The sequence below is a fragment of the Elephantulus edwardii genome, unplaced genomic scaffold (genome assembly GCF_000299155.1).
Source record: "Elephantulus edwardii isolate Elephantulus edwardi_28Jun2011 unplaced genomic scaffold, EleEdw1.0 scaffold00162, whole genome shotgun sequence".
NCBI classification, from domain to species: Eukaryota; Metazoa; Chordata; class Mammalia; order Macroscelidea; family Macroscelididae; genus Elephantulus; species Elephantulus edwardii.
Genome location: NW_006399912.1, coordinates 2569562 through 2592207, shown reverse-complemented (window position 1 = coordinate 2592207; position 22646 = coordinate 2569562). Strand labels below are relative to the sequence as shown.

The 22646-nt window shown below is 45.2% G+C and overlaps 1 protein-coding gene across 2 annotated transcripts in view; it reads right to left on the bottom strand.

The window, feature by feature from the left end:
* Positions 1-22646, bottom strand: part of USP7 (ubiquitin specific peptidase 7 (herpes virus-associated)) — a 61254-nt gene that overhangs the window by 20347 nt on the left and 18261 nt on the right. The window contains exons 1-5 of one of the 2 annotated variants that reach the window (XM_006895216.1): positions 12873-12912; positions 6379-6483; positions 3216-3414; positions 1495-1633; positions 764-852 (exon numbers count right to left, since the gene is read on the bottom strand). In XM_006895216.1, the coding sequence (XP_006895278.1) occupies positions 764-852; positions 1495-1633; positions 3216-3414; positions 6379-6483; positions 12873-12903 (563 nt within the window). In that variant the 5' untranslated portion in view covers positions 12904-12912. Of the gene's footprint in view, positions 1-763; positions 853-1494; positions 1634-3215; positions 3415-6378; positions 6484-12872; positions 12913-22646 lie in introns of those variants that run through there. The other variant, XM_006895217.1, reaches the window with a different exon arrangement.

The window sequence follows — 22646 nt, the reverse complement described above, 5'->3', positions numbered from 1 at the left end:
GATTACTGGAAGAGCCCAGCTGAGCACTAAGAGGTGACAGGGAAACCTGCTGTAGACGAAGGGCCCTTTCAGCAGAATGACTGCACTCAGACACTGAGCAGGACTCTTACCTATGAACCACGCTTGTGAAGGCCAAGAGGGTGCTCCAACACACACATCACCAGCGACACTGCAGTGAGGCACTTCCCAGGGAGCTTTTGGGCCCGGGTGCTACCCTGTGGGCACCTGACTCCTGTCTCTGCACGCGATCCTTCTTGGACACTAAGCCTCCCAACAGCCTTCCCTCCACTTTCTTCACACCCAGGACTGACTCCAAATTCCATTCTCAACCCCACCTCAAGACCTCACCGAAGTTAGCATTAAATGTCACTTCTCAAACGCATTCTCTCTGCTTCCTCATCCACAGAGGGGCCTCGCTCTCCTGGCCTCTGCCTTCCCTTCCTCTCTCCTCTCATCCGCTCTCCTTCCGGCCCCTCCCGGTCATGGGCTGCCTGGTTGTGAGGTACCCCCACGCTCTCCTGAGTGTCCAGTCATGACCTGGCCTGGCCTATCAGCTCCCACTCAGCTGCCCTATTGCGTCCCCATCATCATGCTTTTGTAGCGCCCTCTTATTTTACACGCCTGCTCTCCTCTTGGGAACCCAGGCAAAAACTAAGGTGGGGGAGGGAACTGGTTTGTAGGACCTGTGCCCCTCTGTAAAATATAGGCCAAGGTGTTTCCCTCCAGCACAAAACCATTTAACATCACCCAATTAAAGACTTACGCAACTCCATGGGGAGCATCCGCCTGTACAAAGACTTCAAAAGTAACTTTGTCATCATCTATAAATCCTTTCTCAGGATCAGTTACTTCCTATGGAAAAGGGGAAAAAGCACATCCAACTTGCAGAAGAACAAATAGACACTTGACTAGAGAGACATACTGGGGCCTGGCATTTAAGAGGTTCAAATCCCACCAGGATTGACTTCTCTGAGGACTGATTTGTTCTCAAAACAAAAACAGAGATCTAAGAGTGAAAGTACGGCTCATTGAGGAGGTATGTGGGGCCCCAGGACACGATGCGGACTGGTGGAACTCCAGTGTCTGCCTACCAGCGTGCTTAGGGGAACTCGGGTTAGAGAGCCAGAAGGTGACACGCCGAAGAGTGTGCTAGTGATGAATCTCCTTTCTGCAGAGGCAGTAATTAAATGCCGTGAACCTACTCAGCACTATGCCTGGCCCAGGGATGGGGTCTGATGAATATCGTTTCATAAAAGGAAACTCGGCTCATCAGGAAAGCTACAAACCACCCTTTGGTATCTGACAAAAAAAAGCAGAGATGACTGCTGAAAGAGTCCGCTTGGAACCTGCAGAAAATGCACTTTCACAGACACCCCTCTGAGGAATCAAGTGAACATCCTGAATATAAAATCAATAGGGGGATTTAAAAAGAAAGAATGGGAGTGAGGGAAGCAGTAACGCTCAGCTTATTAGGACGAACCCACGCTGACTTACACTCCAGGCCATAAAGTTGGAGAATCCCCAGTCGTTTTCTTTATGGAAGAACAAATGACTAATGCGGCGGCTGAAGGACTTCTCATCATCTCTGTAATTTATGATCTTCAGCACGGCTTGTGCGTGACAAGACCACGATCTGTTTACAAACAAGGTACAGCCAAGTAAGCCTGAGCTGACACGTCTGACTTAAACACAACCATTTCTTGAAAACCAGCATGTGGGAATTCTTGCTTATATTCCTTTTCCGTGCCGTTTTCTGGGGGCAGGGTGCACCTTTAACCCAGGGTGGGGAAAGGACTGAAAAGGACTTAGGAGTCCTTATATGAAGTTTGACAAGCGCCCTGTGGTTCAGTGGTGAAGTACTTGGCGGCTAACCCAAAGGTCAGCACTCATTAGCTGCTTCCGGGACAAAGCGGAAGCAGTCTGCTCTCCATTAAGAGCCCCTGCTGCCATCGAGTCAATTCCAACTCACAGCGACCTTCCAGAAGCTTCTGAGACTGTCAATAGCCATGGGAGGAGACTTCCCGTTCGTCACCCTTGGAGCAGCTCGTGGATCCGAACAGCTAGTCTTTTGGTTACAGTGCAACACGACTACAAGAGCTCCTGCCCCATTAATATCTCCACAGCCCCAGAGTTGGTCTTGGACTCACAGGGATGCTCCATCAAGTTTCCAAAGCTGGGACGCCTTACATCTTCCTCCCCCAAAACCACCGGGGAGGCGAGAGCTACCAACTTGTGGGTGAGCAGGCGAACATACAACATGCTAATCAGCCAGGGCTATTTCCATAAAGATTACAGCCTAAAACCAGCTCTCTTCTGTCCTACAGGATACACTATGAATCAGAATCAACTTGATGACAGCAGCTTTATTTAGTTTTCATATATATAGTCAGTAATGTTTAATTTACTATTTTATTTAAAAAAATCTTTACTGTGTCTGTCTTACACCAAATTTTTGCTTCAACTGACAAATACACCAAGTGCCTGAACTTTAATTCTTGCTCTTACATTTTGGAAAAGACTAGCCATTTGATCATGCCAATACTTGACATGGATATAAAGAATGGATATATTTTTAAAAAGATGAACAGACTTCTAGAAGCGACTTGTCAACCTGTCACTTCTACGTGTCACTCCTAGCTCTGAAGCACTCAGGTGCTGTGACTTGCAGGGTTCTGGAGGAGGCCCTCTTTATGGAGGCCTTCGCCTGATCAGGAAAACTTCAGAAATGGACTCCCAGCTCGACTGTTTCAGCCCTATAACCAAGAGCTCTGGGCATCAGAACCAAGGCACAGGAAAGTGGACCCCTAATGCAACTGAATGTTGGGGAAGGCCACCAAGGGGTCTCTAGATCAAAAGACAGGTCTCCCTAAAATCCAGTAAGACACAGCAGAACTGCTCCACGGCGTTTCCGAGGCTGGATCTCCCGGAAGCAGACCACTGGGTCTTTCTTCCAAGGTGCTTCAGGGTGGGCTTGAACCTTTTGGCTAGTAATTATTTGCCACTTAAAAACCACATGTTCATTTTTCTAGTTTGTCTGCAATAATCATCATGGGGTTTTAGAGAAAGAAATCTATTTGATCCAATTTAAAATTAAAAGAACTATGCAGACACAGCAAGGAAAGAGAGATGGCACTTGGCCCAACAGTGATATCTGACCTCCGATTATGTAACAGAACCACTTGTGGATTTGTACTGTCATCAGTAAACAGTCTTACGTGGAATCGGACTCGGCATTGCACTGCAGAAAGAATCCTACGCTTTTTTGGTGCGGTCTGTCAGGATAAAAGCGTGGCATCACCATAATCTTCCACGGCAGGTTTCGCACGAAACACGGAGGGCTCAGGACTGACTCGCTCAATCTGCTGAAGCGCTCCACTGTGAACTGAAATGTGGCCTCGGAGCGCCAGCTGGTGTCTGCAAGGAAAGATGGGGTCAGTCAGAGGCCTGGAGCATTTCAAACCTCCTCACGCCAAACACCACCAACAGCATCACACAGCCTGGGACCGCGACAGAACCGCTGCAGCTTAACTCTGCAGAAACAAGGGGATCATTTCCAAGGTGTGGACAGCCTAAAAGCAGCAACATGGCTTCTAGAAGAAGGAACAGTTCCTGAGGAAATCGGGAACTCGAAGGGCCGAGAACTGGTGCTACCCATCTGTGTCTTCCTTCCCAAGGCCTCCTGAGCAGCCGGAGCAGGGCTTCTGGGAGCCGAGACAAGGTCACTGGCAGAGAGCACGCTGAGCACCCGAGCCCCAGGGGACCTGGGGGACCCCGCCAGGAGGCCAGCACTGCTCAGAGGCAACAAGGCGGAGGCTGGCGGAAAAAGAACTGTTAACACCATCAGTCCACAATTTCTCCGACCGAAAGACAAGGATGGGCCTCACAATGTAAGAAATTAGTGCTCTCTTCAATGTAAATAATATAAGCTGTTAGATTCTAGCGAGACAGGGGACCAATTTCAACCATTAAGGTTCCCACCAATAAAAAGGATCAGCATCGTGCCTGACTGTCTCTGTGGACTGTCTGCTGACGGGCAGGATCTCACCCTGTATATCACTGTTTCTCCAACTACCTTTTATCAAGGACAGCCCACAGGACCCAAACCTGTGACTGACCAACATTTTTATAACTTCAAGAAGCGTGCTGAGGCCTGGTCAGACTGCAACACAGGTTTCAGTCCATTTCCGTGTCACAGATGGGGACAGTCCAGACACGGACCCTGAGATCCGGGCAGCTGTGTTGCTGTTAAGTGCTGTTGAGTCAGAACTGACTTGTAGCTGACCCTCCGGTGGGGTTACAAAGGCTGTAAATATATGAGGGGAGCATGTGGTGGATTTGAACTGTGTGCCTTTGAGCACAACTCCTCACCCACAAGGCCACCCAGAAACCCCCAGGGCTACCATGAGTACCTCATAAATTTATCCTCTCTATGCATTCAAACTGATACCATGTTGCTGTCAAGTCAAAAGTAGCACAGCCTGCAGTGGGTTTTCAGAGGCTATAAATCCCCTAAGGTGAGGAAGGGGAGGAAACAGCTGCAGTGACTCTCTTTATTGCAGCTGTGTGGTCCAAACACCCCATCTCTCTCAAGCATGCCAATGCTGGAACTAGCGCTCTTTTATCCTTCAATCCCATCTTCAGTCAAATTCCTACATTCTTAAAAGTAGCAACTGGCCCCAACAATGGTGGAACTCCACTTTGCACTGACTCGGAAGCCCCTCCAAGGCAGAGCCCCCAGTTCCCTCATGGCAGTGACAGGTGCACAGCATCCCATCATCATTTCCTCACCGACACCCTGAATTCTCCCTCGCATCCCAGGTACATCCTTAGAGCTACTTCTCTTCGTCAGTACTCACATCTGCAAGTTCAGCATGAAATCCCCCAGACGTGAAAACATCACTCCAACTAGACTTGAAAAACTATTCCAAACACCAACAGGTCAAGACAGAGTCTCCTAACAAAAATCCAACACAACACACACATGCAGGCTTCAAACCTGCCTCTGCCCCAGAGAGCAGGCTGAGTAGTCCGACTGGGATAACATGCAGAAACAGCACACCAGATTCCATGTGCTGATTTTTTTTAACTTCCTGCAAGTTAAAATAATTTTATTTTTTAAAAGTAAGTAAGGAGAAAGAATGGATGCTCTGTATCCAGCAAAACTGATATTTCATCCAAAGAAAGGCTCCCAGTTACCCAGATACAGTGACACCCACATAGCGCTTCCTTATACTACAGGTGGTGTGTGCCCACTAGTCATCAGATACACCTGCTCTGCTCCTGGAGGGTCCACTGCCTTCTGATGGTGCAAAAGCCACCATCAAGGGCAAAGCTACTCCAGTGCCCATCCTAATGCCAGTCTTATATGGGGGGGGGGGCTTTGGTTAAGTGGGGAAAGTAGAGAAAAAGCCCAGGCCTTGCATTTTTTTTTTAAACTGAAAAGGCCTGTCCAAAAAGTCCCCAAATGGCTCTTGTACAGTAATTTCCTCAAACCTCAGTGATATGTCTATGACAAGGCTTGGGAACCCTAGTGGAATCCACCACACTGGTGCCAACACTGACTCTAGGTCTCTCTGGGCCTCAAGGCCACATCTGCTCTACTACTTTTGGCAGGAGGTCTGGACAGCAGTCATTCTGGTGGAGCGTCTGTGACTGACGGTCTCTTGCAACTGTTACTCCCCCTGGGAGGACACACCCCTCCCAAGGATGGGTGGACGTGCTTGCGACAGAACCCGCTTTCACAGTACACAGCGAGACTGCAGAAATTCCAGAGGGGGGTGCTGGGCAGGGGGTGTGGCTGCAGAAGGGATTCCTGGTGGTTTAGCACGAGATCTGATCAACTGCAATAAAAGGTATACCCCTTAGGCACAAAATGGCCATGCGTGTGTGGACAAGGACGTAGGCGGGTTCGAGCTGAAGACACACCAAAACCTCAGTGCTGGTGAATGAAGTCACAGCTGGACGCTCAGGCTTCTGTGAGTTTACAGGCTCCAAAGGAGTCATAGACAAACTACATGAAAATGTGAAAGAAAAGCCCAGTTCTTGCTGCAAACAGAAAAGAAATGAGAGGAGGATTGTGTTTCTTCTTTTAAACAGGATGCAGAAAAATGATAAGCATGAGTAAAGAGCCACCCATTACAAACTCCTGTGTTTCAGTCTTCTCACGAGGCTGGGGAGAACCAAGCTACCTTGGCATTTGCAGGCAACCTTGTGATTAAAAACCCCAATGGGCTCACAAATTTTCCAGAGGCATGAGCTCTTGAAAACAAGTTACTCTTAAGAAACCCAGATGTACTCAAGGCAGAAATACGGATCCCAGATGTCTGTGTTTCCACAAGTTGTCTGCTCACAGCAAATAAGCAGACCACATCAACTCACCGTCCTCCATGTCTTCCTCTGTGTTGTTATGCCCGTCACTCATGGCCACGTTCCCGTTGATAACAGGATTCTGAGTAATCCTGGGTGGATCATCTGTATCTCCAGCTTTCAAGAAAAACAAAGATTTATTATTTTTACTTTCACGGCTTGGGTTGAATAAACAAAAAAAGTATTTTTTACACAAGACAGTTTCTAGTCTTTATTAAGTTCCCATTCTATTATAATAAAACTATCTAGTTTAATAAAAAAAATGCTGTTTTAGTTTGTGAAACAGGCACCCTTGCTATTTTCAAAATGCTCAGTGCAATTCTTTCACACCATAATAAGCTCCATTTGCAATATTTGACATTTTTATAAATGTATGATTTCTTATTTAACACTCTCTCCACTATATAAACTTTCCAAAACTCTTAGATTTAAAAACTAATAAATTGATATGTAGGTAAAATTTTCAAATCATTATTTTGCAGCTGGTTTCCTAGATACTAAAACTCAATCTCATGCAAAATCAAAACTACAATGAGATACCATCTCACCCCAGAAGCGGTGGCAAAGTTTAACAGGACAGGAAGCAATAAATGTTGGAGAGATGAAGAGATAAGAACTCTCATACACTGTTGGTGGGACTGTAAAATGGTACAATCACTTGACGGCAGTTTGGCATTTACTCAAAAAGCTGAACACAGAAATTCCATGTGATCTATAGCTATTCCACTACTAGGAATAAACCCCCAGAAAGTTTGAACTGTGACACAGAGTTATAGAGTAATGTTCACAGCAGCGTTATTCACCACTGCTACATAGAAACAGCCCAAATGTTCAACCACAGTCAAATGGATTGAGAAATTGTAGTACATTCATATGATGGAATACTATGCAGCACTCAGGAGCAATAATTTTGAAAATGACTACATAATTTGGGAGAGACTGGAGAGCATTAAGCCAAGTCAACTAACTCAATCTTATAAAGACAAATGCTGTATAAGACCATTATTGCAGAAATAGATAACCAGTAAAATGTGTATGAGGATCCAAGAGGGGAAAGGGTAAGAACAGGAGTGAGGGTGGGTAGGGGGGAAATCATAAGGTTGCACAATTTGATGGGTGGAGGGAGAGGTGGATAAAAAATAGGAAAGATCCAGGGGGTGTCTGGAAAGAGACGGTAGTGGTGGGTACAGTTCAATGCTGATTAATTTTATAAAGTATAATGAGTGGAATGATTGTATGAAACACAATGATATAAACTTTGTAAGCAAACCAATTTAAAAAATTTTTTAATTAAAAAACAAAACAGACAAACACACCAACCAAAACCAACCAAGACAAAACAAAACCAAAATAAAAACCCCTCTATCTCAGGAAAACATTTAAGAGTGTAGCAACTCTTCAAAACAGTACAGATTAAACTTGACCATGGGCACATCAGTGCCTTCCAGGCATCAAACTGTCACTCTCAAGAGTGTCACTTGACAATTCCTGGAGAATGAAAGCAGAGCACAAAACCATACAAAAGCCAAGAGCAGAGTGTTAGGGGGAAGGGTATGGGGCAAAGGCGTTACTAGGAAGGTAACATGATGAAGAATCCAGGGAAGGTCGAGAAACCGGAAACCTGGCTCACTGTACTGAGGCTCAAAACTTTTCAACAACTGGAAAATGAAAGTGTGAATGGCAATTTGGAACATTTTCATTTCTGTTTTACTCATTAACTCAGAAAAGAGAAAATGCATGACAGAATTCCCCATTTTCATGGACTCTAGACTTTTGGAGCTAGGAGAGTAGGGTGAAATCCTGAAGCTAATGGCAAGATAATCATTACAGTTTAAACAAACAAACAACACCAAAACAAAAACACACACACACACCAAAAAACTCCCCCCCCAAAAAACACTCACCTCCAAAAAAACCCAACCACACTAATGCCGTCATGAAATCAAACAGTAATTTTGTGAAACGAGTAAGAGTGTGTGTGTGTGTGTGTGAGAGAGGGAGAGAATATGCATGACAAATCAGAATAGCTGCACATTGCACAACTCAAAAGAATGTCATCATAGTCACTGAACTGTGCAGTAACAGAACTAGTATGTTTTACTGTGTATCTTTTCAACCATAAAATAATTTTTAAAACCTTAAAAACAGCACAATATTCTCTTACACTGACGCAAGTCCATAAAGTCAACTAAAAAAGGAGGGTGGGGGTGATTTACTATGGCAACACTCAGAACAGAAACATGCTCTAACAGACAAAAAGGCCAAATTCACACAACTCAACTTTTTATTCCTAAAGCACAAACAGCTCACAGGAATTACTGGGGACCTCATGGTTCCCCAACAGCCAGCACTCCTCCCCCCAAATTAGAGGTTTGGGTACAACACAAGAGGGACTATTTGAAATAGCTGCGTAGCAGTGCATGCCTGGGTAGTACCATCAGAACCAGTGAGCTTTCCGTTCAGCACCATGGACAGCTTCCCATCCCCTTCCCCTTCTAGGCACATTCCAAAACTATCCGGTTACTTCATAAACTACCCACAAATAATTCTTGACGGCACGTGAGCCATACTCCCCACCCCACCCCTTTAAAGATTTCAAACAAGAAATGAGCGAGCCCAAAGTGAGACAGATATTGAAAAGCAGTCTCAATCCTGACAGGCTCTTATTTTGTTAAATATTAATACATACAATTAAGTTAAAAGCAATCTTCAAAACCAAGTGCCCGTATACTTGTGAGCTGGTCTCCTTCATCATCATATTCTGACCACCTCTGCCCCTACCCTTCAACTGGGGGGAGGGTGATAATCAGATAAATAGTTAATAGAGAGGAAGGAGAGAATTTCCTTGTGGTAATGCTTATAATTAACTAGCTCGAATGCTAAATAAAACAAGTTTGTTGTTGTTAGGTGCTGTGGAATAGAGCAAGACTCATAGCGACCCTATGAACAACTGATGAACCCTGCCCTATCCTGTGCCGTCCTCATGGTCTGACACATTTTTGAGCCCACTGGCTGCAGTCACTGTGTCTATCTGGCTGAGCGACTTCCTCTTAGTCCCTGGCTTTCTACCTTTCCAAGCATGATGTCCCTTCCATGGAATGGTCTCTTCTACCAATATTTCCAAATATGTGAGATAGAAGTGTGAGTGGTGAAACTTTAAGAAGCACCGTGGCTGCCCTTTTCCCGAGGTCCATCACTGCAAATAAAACATAGGATGCGCAAAAAGGAAAACCAGACTTCAACTAACATGTCTTTAGACTTCATACTTAACATCTTAGAAACGGTACCAAAGCATCATAAAGTTTGGAGTTGGAATGGAATCATAATTGACCCTCCAGCAGGTTTTCAGAGGCTGTAAATCGCACAGGAAGAGACAGAGAATGATGGCAATTTTTCTGCCTTGGAGCAGCTGGTGGCTCTCACCTGTGTGTCTTTCAGTTGGCAGCACAGCCCCTTACCACTAGGCCAGGAGAGCTCCCTTAAAAAAAACCAAAAACCAACCCTACTCTATGAAGGCTACTGGTAGACACATTCCAACATTATACAGTAGTTTTAACCAAAAAGTTCCGGAGGTTTAGTGCTGTGTGTCAAAACTACCAAGAGACTTCTATCACACATTATCTTTAAACGGAGATAGGTGTGCTGAAATAAGAATATATAAATTTTCATCTCTTTCTACACAGGACAGCTCTGGGGGGCTAGATAAGAATCTATGAGGAGGCTTTGTGGAGGCAGCATTAAATTTTTCACTTGTGTACGTATAGATGTAAGCACAAACACTATGTAAATGAACTTAAAACTTTTAAATTGCTTGACCTGTACCTCATTTTAAAAAAAGTTCCTCAGTTCAAATCTGTTCTACCATAATTGTTTTAAGAATTTATAATGCAAAACTAACATATTGTTATTTCCCTGCCTATAAAACGAGGCAATGCTCCTAAAAAATTATGTCACTATAAGCTGTCAAAACTGCTAATGAGTCACAAAATTCTACAACTGGCTCAGGGTTCTGTCGTAGAGAGAAGTCTTGCAGCTTCCCGAGGTCAAGGTAAGCTGGGCTGTGAGATGAAGGATTTGTTCTGTTGACTTTGGATGGAGTTCTTTTTCATCACAAGTCATGGTGAACATCACAATCAAGATCAGCTCATGAGATCTATGGATTACCAGCACAGTGCCTTTTAAAGAGAAAAAAGGTATTCGCCTCTAGTTCTTGGGGTTGTTGGATTATCTGCAGTGGGGTGACTGCCACAGTATTATAAAACACTCTTAAAAAAACTCTATAAAAGACTCTTGCTCTGGTGCTAACAAAGTACCTCTACACTGTCTCCGATGAGGCAAGGGAAGAGGGGTTCGATCACTGACGTAGCATCTCCCAGGGAGCAGCAATTAACTGTTACATATCAAGCTATGCTCTCATGTTGGGGCTTTTCACTTGCTCTCTTGAAAGCTCAGTTTAATAGATAATGGTCACAGCCCGTGGTATTGGTTGGTCCACCAATGTGTGTAGGGAACAAGAGCTGGCCAAGAATGGGCCCTCATCAACTGCCAAAACGATCTTTGTGGGATAAGCTGATAATTACTAAGTCTAATTCTGGAGGGACTGAGTATCCAGTTAAAAAAAAAAAAAGCTCCCCATAAATGAGTTAGTTCAGCAGGAGGAATTGAAATTTAATTAAGACACGGTAAATCCCTGGACCTGATATACGTGACAAAAGCCCCAGGGGCTTAGCGCGGTCAACCCAAAGGCACACAGTTCGAATCCACCAGCTACTCTCCATGGGACAATGATAAGTAATCTCGCCTGTGCGATTTAAAGCAGCCGAAAACCTGCTGGAGAGTCGGCTATGAGTCTGTTCCAACTTGACAGTACACAACAAATCCCTCGACCAGATTCATGTATGTGACAAAAACTCATGTTATCCAAGAAAGGTATGTACGAGGCTCCCAGAAAGCTCCTAAACTCTCAGACAGTGAAACTCTGTTTCCCATCTTTGCCAAAGACAAGAGAAGCGGGACCAGGACTGATGTGCATTTAGTTAGACAGTGATGTCCAACCTTGCTAGAGAGCTCTCAGGCATTGGTATGCCTGATTTGACCAAAGGTGAACAAAAATAATTTTTTGACACCATAAGACTAGACACATAATAAGTTAGAAAGCAAACACTTGGGACAACGTGCAATACTTCGGTTTCGAATCCCAGGAAGAAAAGTGATTGGCATTCCAAAATACACATACCACACCCAGAAACACACCAGTAGTTTCTATTATGCATGATTGGGAAATCTTTGACAATGAATCTTATGACAGACGTAACAGAGGTATGTACGTAAATGTACTTAAATTATGTGTGTATTTATAAGAGGCACAAAATATCTTGTTAAAGAATAGCTTTAGAAACACACAAAAAATCTACTATGACTAGTTAAAAGGTGTTTCCTTTGAGTTTATTAAGGATGCTTAGACTGGCTTACATTCAACTTTTCTTCCCACTAACTTCCGCTTGTGATGTCATAATCCCTGGAGAATGCCAGCCAGTTGCTATGGAAATGAGAGTCAAAGCATCTCAATCTCACCACTGGATGAGATACCAGTCAATTTTGTTGGCTTTGACATTTTAGGTCTCGTCACAAACTTGTAACAAACTTTTGGTGTATAATAATCACAGACTTCCCCCAAACACCGCACCACAACTTTGCAGGTATCCAGTTGAGTCCAAGGACAGCCACCAGGTGGTGCCTTGACCACAAAGACTCTCTGCCTCACTCTGAGAAGGAGACTCCATGCAGTCCTTACTCATATTTTCTGGTTCTCAAGCACAAGTTAGTGACCAGAACCTGAGCTCTATCTCTTCCTAGGGAACACTTGAGAGGTACACTGGCCAGTACGTAATCCCTTACTGGTCAGAACAAACTCTACCCCTGAGCTCCATTGAATCACATGAACCCAAGTCAGCTCCCTATCTGCCTCACTGCTCTCTCGTTCCTCCCCTGGTCTCAGCAAGCATCTCCTCCCTGTGTTCTTGTTTCGAGGGCAGCAGGAGGCAGGGAGCCATGGTGCCACAGCGGTGAGAAAGTGTGGCACATCTTTTCAACTACACAAGTTCTCAAAATCAGTGATGTTGGCTTAAAACGCCTCACCCAACTTTAATGGAGACACAGTTCACACGACCTCGTTGGGTGCCACCCTTCAAAACCTAGCCCTTGTGGTTTTGACTTAAGATTCAGATCATAATCCTCTTAAACTATTTCTCAAAAATCCTACGTTTATTTTAACAAGTGACTCACAAAATTTAATGAGTCAGCATTTCTGAACCCATTTAAGAAATTACTTAAAAAGAGTGATTTACCAAACTCAGAAGACCAGTGTCTTTTCTGTAAAATTTCCACTCTCTACTCTTTTGATGGGTAATCCCACTACACCCCTCAAGGACAGTTTAGAAATGGTATGTACTGGTTCTCTAAATTCATCAGTAGCATAAAGACACTCATCTGAAATCGGGAGTCACCTTCTCCTCCAAGCCTGTGGTTCCCAGCCATGTCTGCATGACTCTTGGTAGAAACGACTGGGGCGGGGGCTGGGGAGGGAGGATTCTCAAGTCCACATCAGAGTGACTGCATAGAATCTCCAGCTGGCTGGCCTCATCATTCTTTTTAAAGCTCCCACAAAATTCTGATGCTTAGAATGAAAAATATATTCCAACGTCATTCACATAGGTGGCAGGGCAGTCTGGGAGCAAAAAGGGGTGCTGATGGCAAAACTGGTGACATCTCAAGAGAACCCTGGATACTAAGTAATAGTAATGTACTAGCTTCTAAGGTATGACAAACGAACCCTGGTAATGTAAGATGTCAACAATAGGATAAGAACCTAGGTAGGGGACATGGGAACTCCAAACCAACTCTCTTTGTACCTTTCCTAAAAAGCTAAAATTACTTCTAGATCAAAGTTTATATGAAAAGAGGCAGAAAAGAGTGCTGACATGGACAAGAACTGGATAGTATGTAGTTACCATTATTGAGCATTTTGGACAAAGATTCAAAAAAAATTCCCATCAAAAGGGAGGGAAAAGCAGAACATAATTTAAAATTCTCATGGACTCTGGCTATAGAGTCATGGCAGCTACGTGAACTCTAAAACATTGTCTTGAGATCATCTAAAACATTGCCTTGAGATCATCTTTATACCTTCAGAGTGGGAGAAGAGGACACCATGAAATAATAATGTCATTAACTAGAATTAGGTAATTATTATTATTATCATCATCATCATCTACCCTCTAGATTTCATTCTTTCAAGATCTAGAAAAGGTCAATTTTGACAACAGCAACTCAAAGATTAGCCAAGAACCTTAGGGAACAATGAGTTTATTAATGAAAGAAGTTAACAACTCAAAGAAAAAGAAAAAAAGGGTGAAAATGGTTGCACAACTTGAAAAATGTACTCACTATAACTGACTTGCACATCTAGAAATGACTGCTGTATGTTCTGGTATATGTTTTGTTCATCATCAAAATAATGGAGGGTTGGGGGAAAAGCAGAACAGAGAGCCTTGTAAAGCTTAAGGAGCCAGGAAAATAACAGGTATCAAGCTGGTAAATGACTAGTTTCAGCATTATGCACCCACATGAAATGTATCTTAAAATATCAAGGGCAGGAAGAAAAAGCAGTTGAGTGATGGGTTCCCCACAGACACCAGGGGGCGCCTGTAGAGGCCCAGCCGTGCAGGACGGGTGACGACTGCAGGGCCTTGTTCCTCCCCCAGATGAGAAGGGTTTCAAATGTGCTTCAAGCACTTCCAGAGCTGGCACCTCTGCCAGGCCTGGAGCAAACCCTCCTGGGGAATAATCCCGAGGCCCCAGAGACCAAAGGGAGCAGGCTTCCCCCACCTACACCCGAGCACATGGCATAAAGGAGTTATTGCCAGCAGACCAGAGGCTGAGGGACAGCTCAGCCTGGGCATGGTCACAAGGGGGTTCTGCTGGGGCCTGGAGTGTCTGTTCTTTATCTTCCTCCCCACCTGGGAACACTCAGCACATGCCAAAGGGGAGGACCGGATGGAGGCCCCACAGGAACCAAGAAATACCAAGCAGGGAAGTTAAGAGAAATTAAAAAAAAAAAAAACAAAAAAAAACCCACCAACCCAACAATATACCACAATCTCCTAAAAATCACCACCACTACCATTAACGACAACAAAACCCCAAAGCACCATAACAACAGCAAAGCAGCCTGGTGATCTGGGAAGGTGGAAGTTGACTTTTTAAACTCATGTTCTTACCACCAGGCCACCAGAAAGGCTATTTTTTAAACGCATCTTCTTATAAAAAGTGTGCCGTTGTGTCAAGTGGATTCTGCCCCATAGTGACCCCGTGTCACAGAAGTCCCCCCCAAGGGGCACCCTAAGCTGCTCCTTAAGGAGATCACTGGGTATGTTCTCCCAAACCACTGCTGATGGGTTCAAACTACGGACCTCTCAGTTAGCAGCCAGGCTAATGGAGTTAATCACTTAAGCCACCAAACTCCACTGCTGTCAAATTTAATGGAACCAAATTAAAAAACTGAATCAAGTCTGACTCAATTTTTAAAAGTTTATGCTTCGATCGCATAGATTTACAAAGAGACAAATGCACATTTTAATGAGTTTTCCCCCACCAGTACCATCATGAAACTACAGGAAGGTGATTCTTCCAGAACATGTCATGACCTCCCATCATTCCACACTGACATGCTCATTTGTGTGTGCTCGGTGCTGACATCACAGGTAATTTAGGGGGTCATGACACAGAAGGGCTGTCATTATAAGGACCCTTGATGTTGCCCTGTTTAAGCCCCATCCCTACTTCCCTCTTGTAAGGTCCCCTTCTTCCCAAAACCCAACAACCAATGTGTCCTCTTGTCTTCTAGTTTTTCTCATTTCGAGAATGTTCTGTAAGTGTGTGTAACCTTTTGGAGTTACCTTGAGATGTGACATATTAACACTGTGGGGTGAGGCAAATGGTTAAACACAAATATGCACCACAACGGATGGTGGTTTCAACCCACCTGGTGGCTCCTACCTGGTGACTACAGCCTAGGAAATTCAATGGGACTGTTCCAGCACATGGATAGCCACCAGTCACCACAGGACAGCACCCAACCGCTGCGTTCTGCGTTACAGATACACCCATCTGGTTTTCAACCATTTATATGACTCCTGGTGGTCCAGTGGTTAATGCTCAGCTGTAACCACAGAGTTGACAGTCTGAACACCCAGGCTCTCTGAGGAAAGAAGATGAGGGAGTTTGTTTCTCTTAGGATTTAGTCTTGGAAAATCAGTGGGCTCTGTGGCAAGGGATACCCCTCTTATGCAAGAGGCGGGCATAAGAAGGAAGCAATGGCCTTCCACTTTGATCCAATGAAGGGAACTACTTCTCAGTGTGCACGTGTTCTCTCTCACACACAGACACATGTAGACAGACATGCAAACTATGGGCAAACTCTTCCCCTGGGGTAAAAAGACGCATGTGATTCACATTACTTGAACTAATTATAGTAATTCAAAATCAACATATACATATGCACACATGCAGATGCACATATGGATTTGCTATGTCAACAGATGATGGTTTCCTCAATCTCCCGTGTCCAGCTTTGGTTTGCTTGTTTCTCCAAATGATGTTACCACAAATGCTATGTGGGCATCAGTCCTGCTGCCTTCCCTACATTCTATGAGGCAGTTTTCTGAGCATGCAGCTAGTTGTCCCAACCAGCCATGCTCTTTCCGCTAAGAATGGCTACCAAATGGTTCTTAAGAGGTACATCACACAGCCAGGAACTCACACCCCACACAGGAAACTGCTTCCAACTCTCTCTCTCAGCACCAGCACACAGCGCCTCAAGATCTTCTGATGTTCTAGGTCACTCATATACACCCCCATACACAGACACACCCCAAGAAGGGAACCTTGGCTGTATGCTCCCTGAGAGGACCACAATGGACAGATGATCCCCTAACCCTGAGAGGGATGGAGGGTGAACTAAGAACAATCTAGATTTTGAGCACAATTGGGGGCTGTTTCCCAGAGGGAGGTGGTGACAGAAGGCAGGGTGGTGGTCACCTGCAGGAACTGTGTTGACTCACTCGGAGGGGATCGCTGGAAAACGTTTCTGTTCTTCAAGGAAAAGTTTACTGTGAAAACTCAACGGGCTCTTTTTATAAACACGGCTCTGCTATACTTCAACAAAAAGTTTTGTGAAAGAAAAACTAAACGAGAATGTGTGAGATCCAGACTGAATGTAGGCTGTGGGAAGGGTCAACCTGCTCCCACTATCTTTTTTTCACTGTTGTTGTTCTCTAACCCATCTCGGAGGAGGCTCAGTGAAGAGGACATTTAAGTTCAGAAAGGCTAGGGTGACGGCTGCCCAGGGGCAGAGGGCTGGAATTCAGCCTGTGGCCGTCCTGTCAGGGGTGACTTTCCATGGTACTGAAGCCTTCTGCTGACATTCGGGGACCAAGGGTCACATGGGCAAGGGGAAGGGGTCTGAGTAGTTATGACAAGCGGAGGGAGCCCCGGAGAGGTAGCATCCAAGGGGAATTCCAACGGCATTCCCAGAGCCAAGGCAATGGCACACAAAAGTGGGAACTCCTCAGAGTGGGGAGTTACTCAAGGAACGGTTTCTGGACCTTTGTTTTCTGTGGGAAGGACGAGAAGCTGTGAGGTGAACTTCTGACCCTTTTGGGGACCCTCTCCCTATGACAAAGCCCAGCTGGCAGGTGGGACAACAGACTGACTACAGCTATTCTTTAGAACCTGGAAGTAGCAAAGGGGAGATGTGTTTAAAGGATCAAAATAAGGTGAGGAACTGCAAGTTTCAAAGGCTCTCTACTCAAGTCTCATCAAGTCCCCTCTTCCTCCCAGGACCCAAAGCTCCCAGGGCTACTGACAGGGCAGGCACCGAGTGGGTGACATTAACCTTATTCTCCAATAAGCGTAGCATCTGCAGTCACGGACAAGAACCACACTGCCACTGGGCCATGGAGAGACCCCTACTCCTCTTGTGTCTGTCGAGGTGAGACCTCTTCTGAAGCAGGCAATTTCCGAATCTAGTTTATTTTAAGCCAAAACTTAACCTGGCTTCAGAAACAATCCTAACAGATCATTTGTAATCCATTACCACGACACCACCAAGGGTGGCATGGGTCCCCTGAAAGGTAGGCATGCCCTACTTGTGTGCAATTACAGTAATAACTCTATTAATGAGGAAGACATCTTAATTACTCCTTTGCCTAACAGATTTCTTTCTGAGTGTCTTGGGTAGTAAAGGAATGTGTGCATTTCCGCCCACTGCTCTCTGTCACCTACTTCTTAGAGGACTTGGATGTGCCAAGTATGGGGCTGGGCCCTGGAGGTCAGCAGGGAGTGGGACCAACAAGCTCACTTTGCAGTGGGAGGCATCTGGTGAGACTTTCACCTGCTGATAGGTGGTGCCATGGACGGAAACCAGTAATGTGACAGAGCCACCGGGCTTGGGTACGGCGCACAGTCACTGAGGAAGAGGCAACATCTGAACCACCTTCACCCTTGGAATGAACAGACTGCCAGGCGAGCCAAAGTCCAGGAGAAACACACTTGCGATGCAGACTGGACCAAGGGCAGTGGGCAAAGGGGAAGAGACAGGCTCGAGACGGAAGGGAGAGACCAGGCAAAGATGAGGATTCTGACCTTCCTTGTAAAACATGCCCCACTGATTCAGATTTAGCTACTCATGGCCCTGACCAGTATTCAGTCCATGTCTCCAGCATCTGAGCCCTGACCCTCAATTTCTGCATCTGGTCCCAATGAGCAAGCTTGTCCTGTCACATACAAGGCAGAGCAGGGGTCCCATGAGAAGCCCCTCTGCTATTCTGCAAGAGATGTAAGTGAAATGTGTTGACTAGCTAGATTCTCAAATCAATCTGAGTCACAGGGAACAGGGACACTCCTTTGGTCTTATTAGCAGCAGAGCAGAGACTCATTGGCTACCAAGCCACAAGTGTACGGGTTCTACCATTTTCAAGATTCTGTACACTCTGGTGGCTGGGCTGGGCCTCTGCCTTTGGGGCCACTGTGCAACCTCAGTGCCCATCCAGATTCCAATTTAACCACTGTACCACTGGGGCATCAAATAGGCCCATTTTATAACATCCAAACGGTTAGCACCCTCTTCAGAAATAAACGTCATTTAAATTAGCTCTATGAAAATACAGTCCCTCAAAAAAACCCACATAACGTATGTTCTTTAAATAAAATCATTTGTTTGGGGACTTGCAGTCTGGTATGACTATGTAAAAACTCACCTGCTCCCTAAAGGGCTTCTCTTAATTACCCATTAAATGCAGCCATGGACAGTGACGAGTGGGCATGTGGCATCCCAGTTGTGTCAGGCACCAGGAGGAGAGCGAAGTGCCATGCATTCTTGGTGCTTTTGATGCTGGCTGTGTCTTGCCATGGACTTGTTTCACTAAAGAGAACCTGGATGGACTGACTACCTGCTACATTCTATCGCCCTAGAAATGCCATTCCAGCAAGGCTGGTCAGAGACAGGGCTTCGTGGAAGTGTGCAGCTGGGATGAAAATAAGGTACAATGTGTCTGTGACATGAGGAAGCCACAGGATTAACACCCGCAACAAAAATAGTTCTTCAGATCCAAGAAAACAGCCCAACTTAAAAGAAAGGAGAAGTTCACACCAAGTTCAAACAACTAACCTGCCACGCTCAGCTTCCCTAATGAACACAGGATGCCAATGTTCAGGTACCAGGTTCTTCACAGTGAAATTTATTCAAAGTGCCCCTTGATACAAGGGTCCAGCAAAGGAGACGATTGTGAAAATTTACACAGTTAAATTAGCTTCTCAGAAAGAGTCTTTTATTCTTCTAAAAATCACAATAAATTAGAACCAATTCAAGGTCAACTGGAAAGTTTGTTTACACCTAGGCAAGTGGCCACACCCTTTCTTAAATGCCTGAAATTTCCATTAGCCCTATTTTAATGCAAACAATGGTATATATTATATACGCAATCTCATATTATCAGTAATAACAAACACTAGCCTAAGAGAGAGCAGGCAGGCAAGATAAACAGGTATAAGGTGGGATCTTCACCCAAGACTATACAGAGGGCTGACAGAAGAGAATTTCTACAGATATATTTGCATGTGCTGTAAATGTGTTCCTGTATACAGTAGTGTAAACTGTGGGCAAAGTTATATAATTCTTAGCCATAATCAAACTCCCTGAAGGAAGGAGGAAACAGGCCTACCCAAGATGTCTAGAGGACATAAAGGTCAAACAGCAGACAACAGTCCACAAAAACAATGTTCTATATCTGACTCTAGTGAGAAAAAGCTTGCCATCTAAAGTGCTCTCTACCCATATGGAGCAAAGAAAAGTCCAGGGTGCTCCCTGGAGGCAAGGATTTTGAGGCCCTGTCTCACATACTTTCGGAATGTGGCCAGGAGAGACCAATCCTTGGAGAGGGACATCATGATAGGAAGGGTGGAGGGACGGCACAGGAGAGGAAGACCCCAGATGAGATGGACTGACTCAGTGACTGGAGAAATGGGATTAAATCTGTCGGAGACAATGAGATTGGCTCCGGATAGGGCAGGTTTCAGAGCTAGTGTATGTAGGGTCGCTGGAAGTTGCAGGCAACTCGAAGGCACCTAACAACAACTTCAGTCTCAAGTGGCCTAGTGATAAACAGCTGTGCTGCAATTTCAAAGGCATGCAGTTCAAATCCATCGGCTGCTCTGTGGGAGAAGAGGCAATACCAGAGGTGATTTACTGCCTCTGAAAACCCACCTGATGGTCTGTCGGCTACGGGTTAGGATCCTGACTTGAGGGCACAACAACAAAAACTTCATTCTCTATGACCCTGAGACCGTAAGAACTAGATAGTGCTTGGCTACTACCTCTCATTGCTCTGGAAAGAAGAGAGGATCTTGGATAGAGTAGGTGAAAAACGTAAAACAATAAAGACCAAACAGAGAATGATGGAAGCCCAAAACTGTGCTCTGCAGTCATCCTTCAAGCTTGAACTTCATGAATCCATCACACCGCTCAGCTTTCAGCCAAACAATAGACCGGGGGGACACTAGAGAGGCGTACATTGCTAAGAACAATCAACCAAGTGGGCTCAAAAGGGCAAGGTCTGTCCAGGAATAAAGCTCAGAAGGGAGGTAAGGAAAAGGGGGAGAAAAAAAGAGGATGAGCGAATACCATAAACACAAGGAGAAGGTGGGAAGAGTGGTGTTCCGCTGTGGGAAGTGCCACTAAGGGGTACGTGGGGTTTTTTTTAATTATTTTTATTATTTTTTGTGTGTGTACTGTCAAATTTTGTGTGTGTATCGCCAGAAGGAGGAGCTTGGAGGTGGGAGTGCAGGAATCGTGGCAAGCTTTTGGAGTCGACTGCTTTTCCGGGAATGTGTTTGACGTGCAGGTTTGCTCTGTCCCTGGAGTGAGGCTAGCCAGCCTGGGCCTAGGGTTTGAACCTTAAGCCCAACGGGTCCTCGGGCCAGGTTCAAATTGTCTTCCTGTCAAACATTCTTCTAGGTGGTAGAGCACTGGTCTGTGCGTTGCCGTACAGAGGTAACTCGTGGTGGCTGTGATGCTGAAGACTGTGACAGTGATGTGCCAATCGTGGTAATGGGTACCCACGGTGGACAGTGCTGGCTGGAGCTTCCCGACTAAATCAAGCCTGGAATCAGGAGCGGCATCCACTTCCGAAATGGTTTGCCTCAGGAAACTATGTACGAACAGTGCTCAGGCTGTTCGTTCATAGGGTTGCTATGAGTCGTCTACGACTCGACGGCATTAAACAACAACAACAACCGTCAAATTGGATCTGACTGGTACTGGAGGAGGGGTACGTATTTTATGATAAATGATGTTTAAACACAGATCGATTTCCCAGATAGTTCAGCGGAAAACAAAGACAATGGAAGACACAAACAAAGTAAGTATTAATGAGAAGTGAGGTAGCCATTATGAAGGCAGGAATAGACTGGAAAGTAATAATTTAAAAAAAAAAAAATCACTGATTATGCCTGTCCTTGAATTCCCATGAAGCGTGTCTTGCAGGCTCTTCTGCCACCAGTCACATCTGTAACGGGGCTGCGTGTTTGTATGTAAGTCCTAAACTCCGCAAGCAGAACAGTGGCTCTGCACTGTGCCGCCGTGGCTGAGCTGGGCACCTATGGCCACTAGACAAGGGCTTCCATGTGCCATTTAAGTGAAACGTCCAAACTGAAGTCAGGGAGCTTCTCTGACTCTGTGGGGGAAGGTGCAGGTTTCCCCAGTGAAGCTGGAGACGGTGGCAGGATACATGGATGTGCCCTTGTCCATCCCAGCAGCAGAAAGAACAGCCTGCCCATGTGCGTGAATAACCAGACCCGTTGGCTGCATCCCCGCAGACATCTCCTGGTGACTGAACCCTTGATGTCCAAGCTATCTAACCCTCCATCCAGTTAGTGAATCAAACTAGTGATGAAATCTCAGCATTTCCAAAAGGTCCCTTAAATGAATGTCAATTCTTAAAATAAAAAAAAAGTTCAATAGGCAGAAAAGCAGGATGAATAGAAGCAGGGGACCCAAGGAAGACAGTGGTTCCACTGAAGAGATTGCAGCCAATGTTACAAAACAGAAAGTATGCGAGATTTCCTGGGGGGAGGGGGACTACAGAGGGATGAAAGCTACTAAAAGGTGAGGGGTTTCCATCTGGGGTAATGAAAATGTTCTACAATTGATTGTGGTGATGGCTGCATGGTTCTGTGAAGATACTAAAAACCTCTGAATTGTGCACTTTTCACGGGTGAATGGTGTGGTTCATTAATTGTATCGCTGTGTGACTGTTAGTGGAAACCCAGTGTCCATCAATGGCAGATGAATGGAGCAACAGTACATACAGCGGGATGTTCTTCAGTCATAAAAAAGAAATAACTGTTCCGCCACCATCTCTGAAACCATTATGCTAAGTAAAAGTAAGTCTGACACAAAAGGATAAATACTGGATCCTATTTGTGCTAATTATCTAGAAGAGGCAAATGGACAGTCTAAAGTTTACTGGTGGTTAAAGAAACTGGGAGAAGAAAATGGGAGTTGGTGGAGGAGCACGGAGATTCTGTTCAGAGGGATGAAAGACTGTGGACGGAGACTGTGATAGGCACAGAGTAAGTGTGACTGATGTCCCTCACCTGCTAGGCCTCTTAAGAGTGGGACACTGAACAAGGATAACAAAGAATTGGTGCCTTTGATTTGTAGT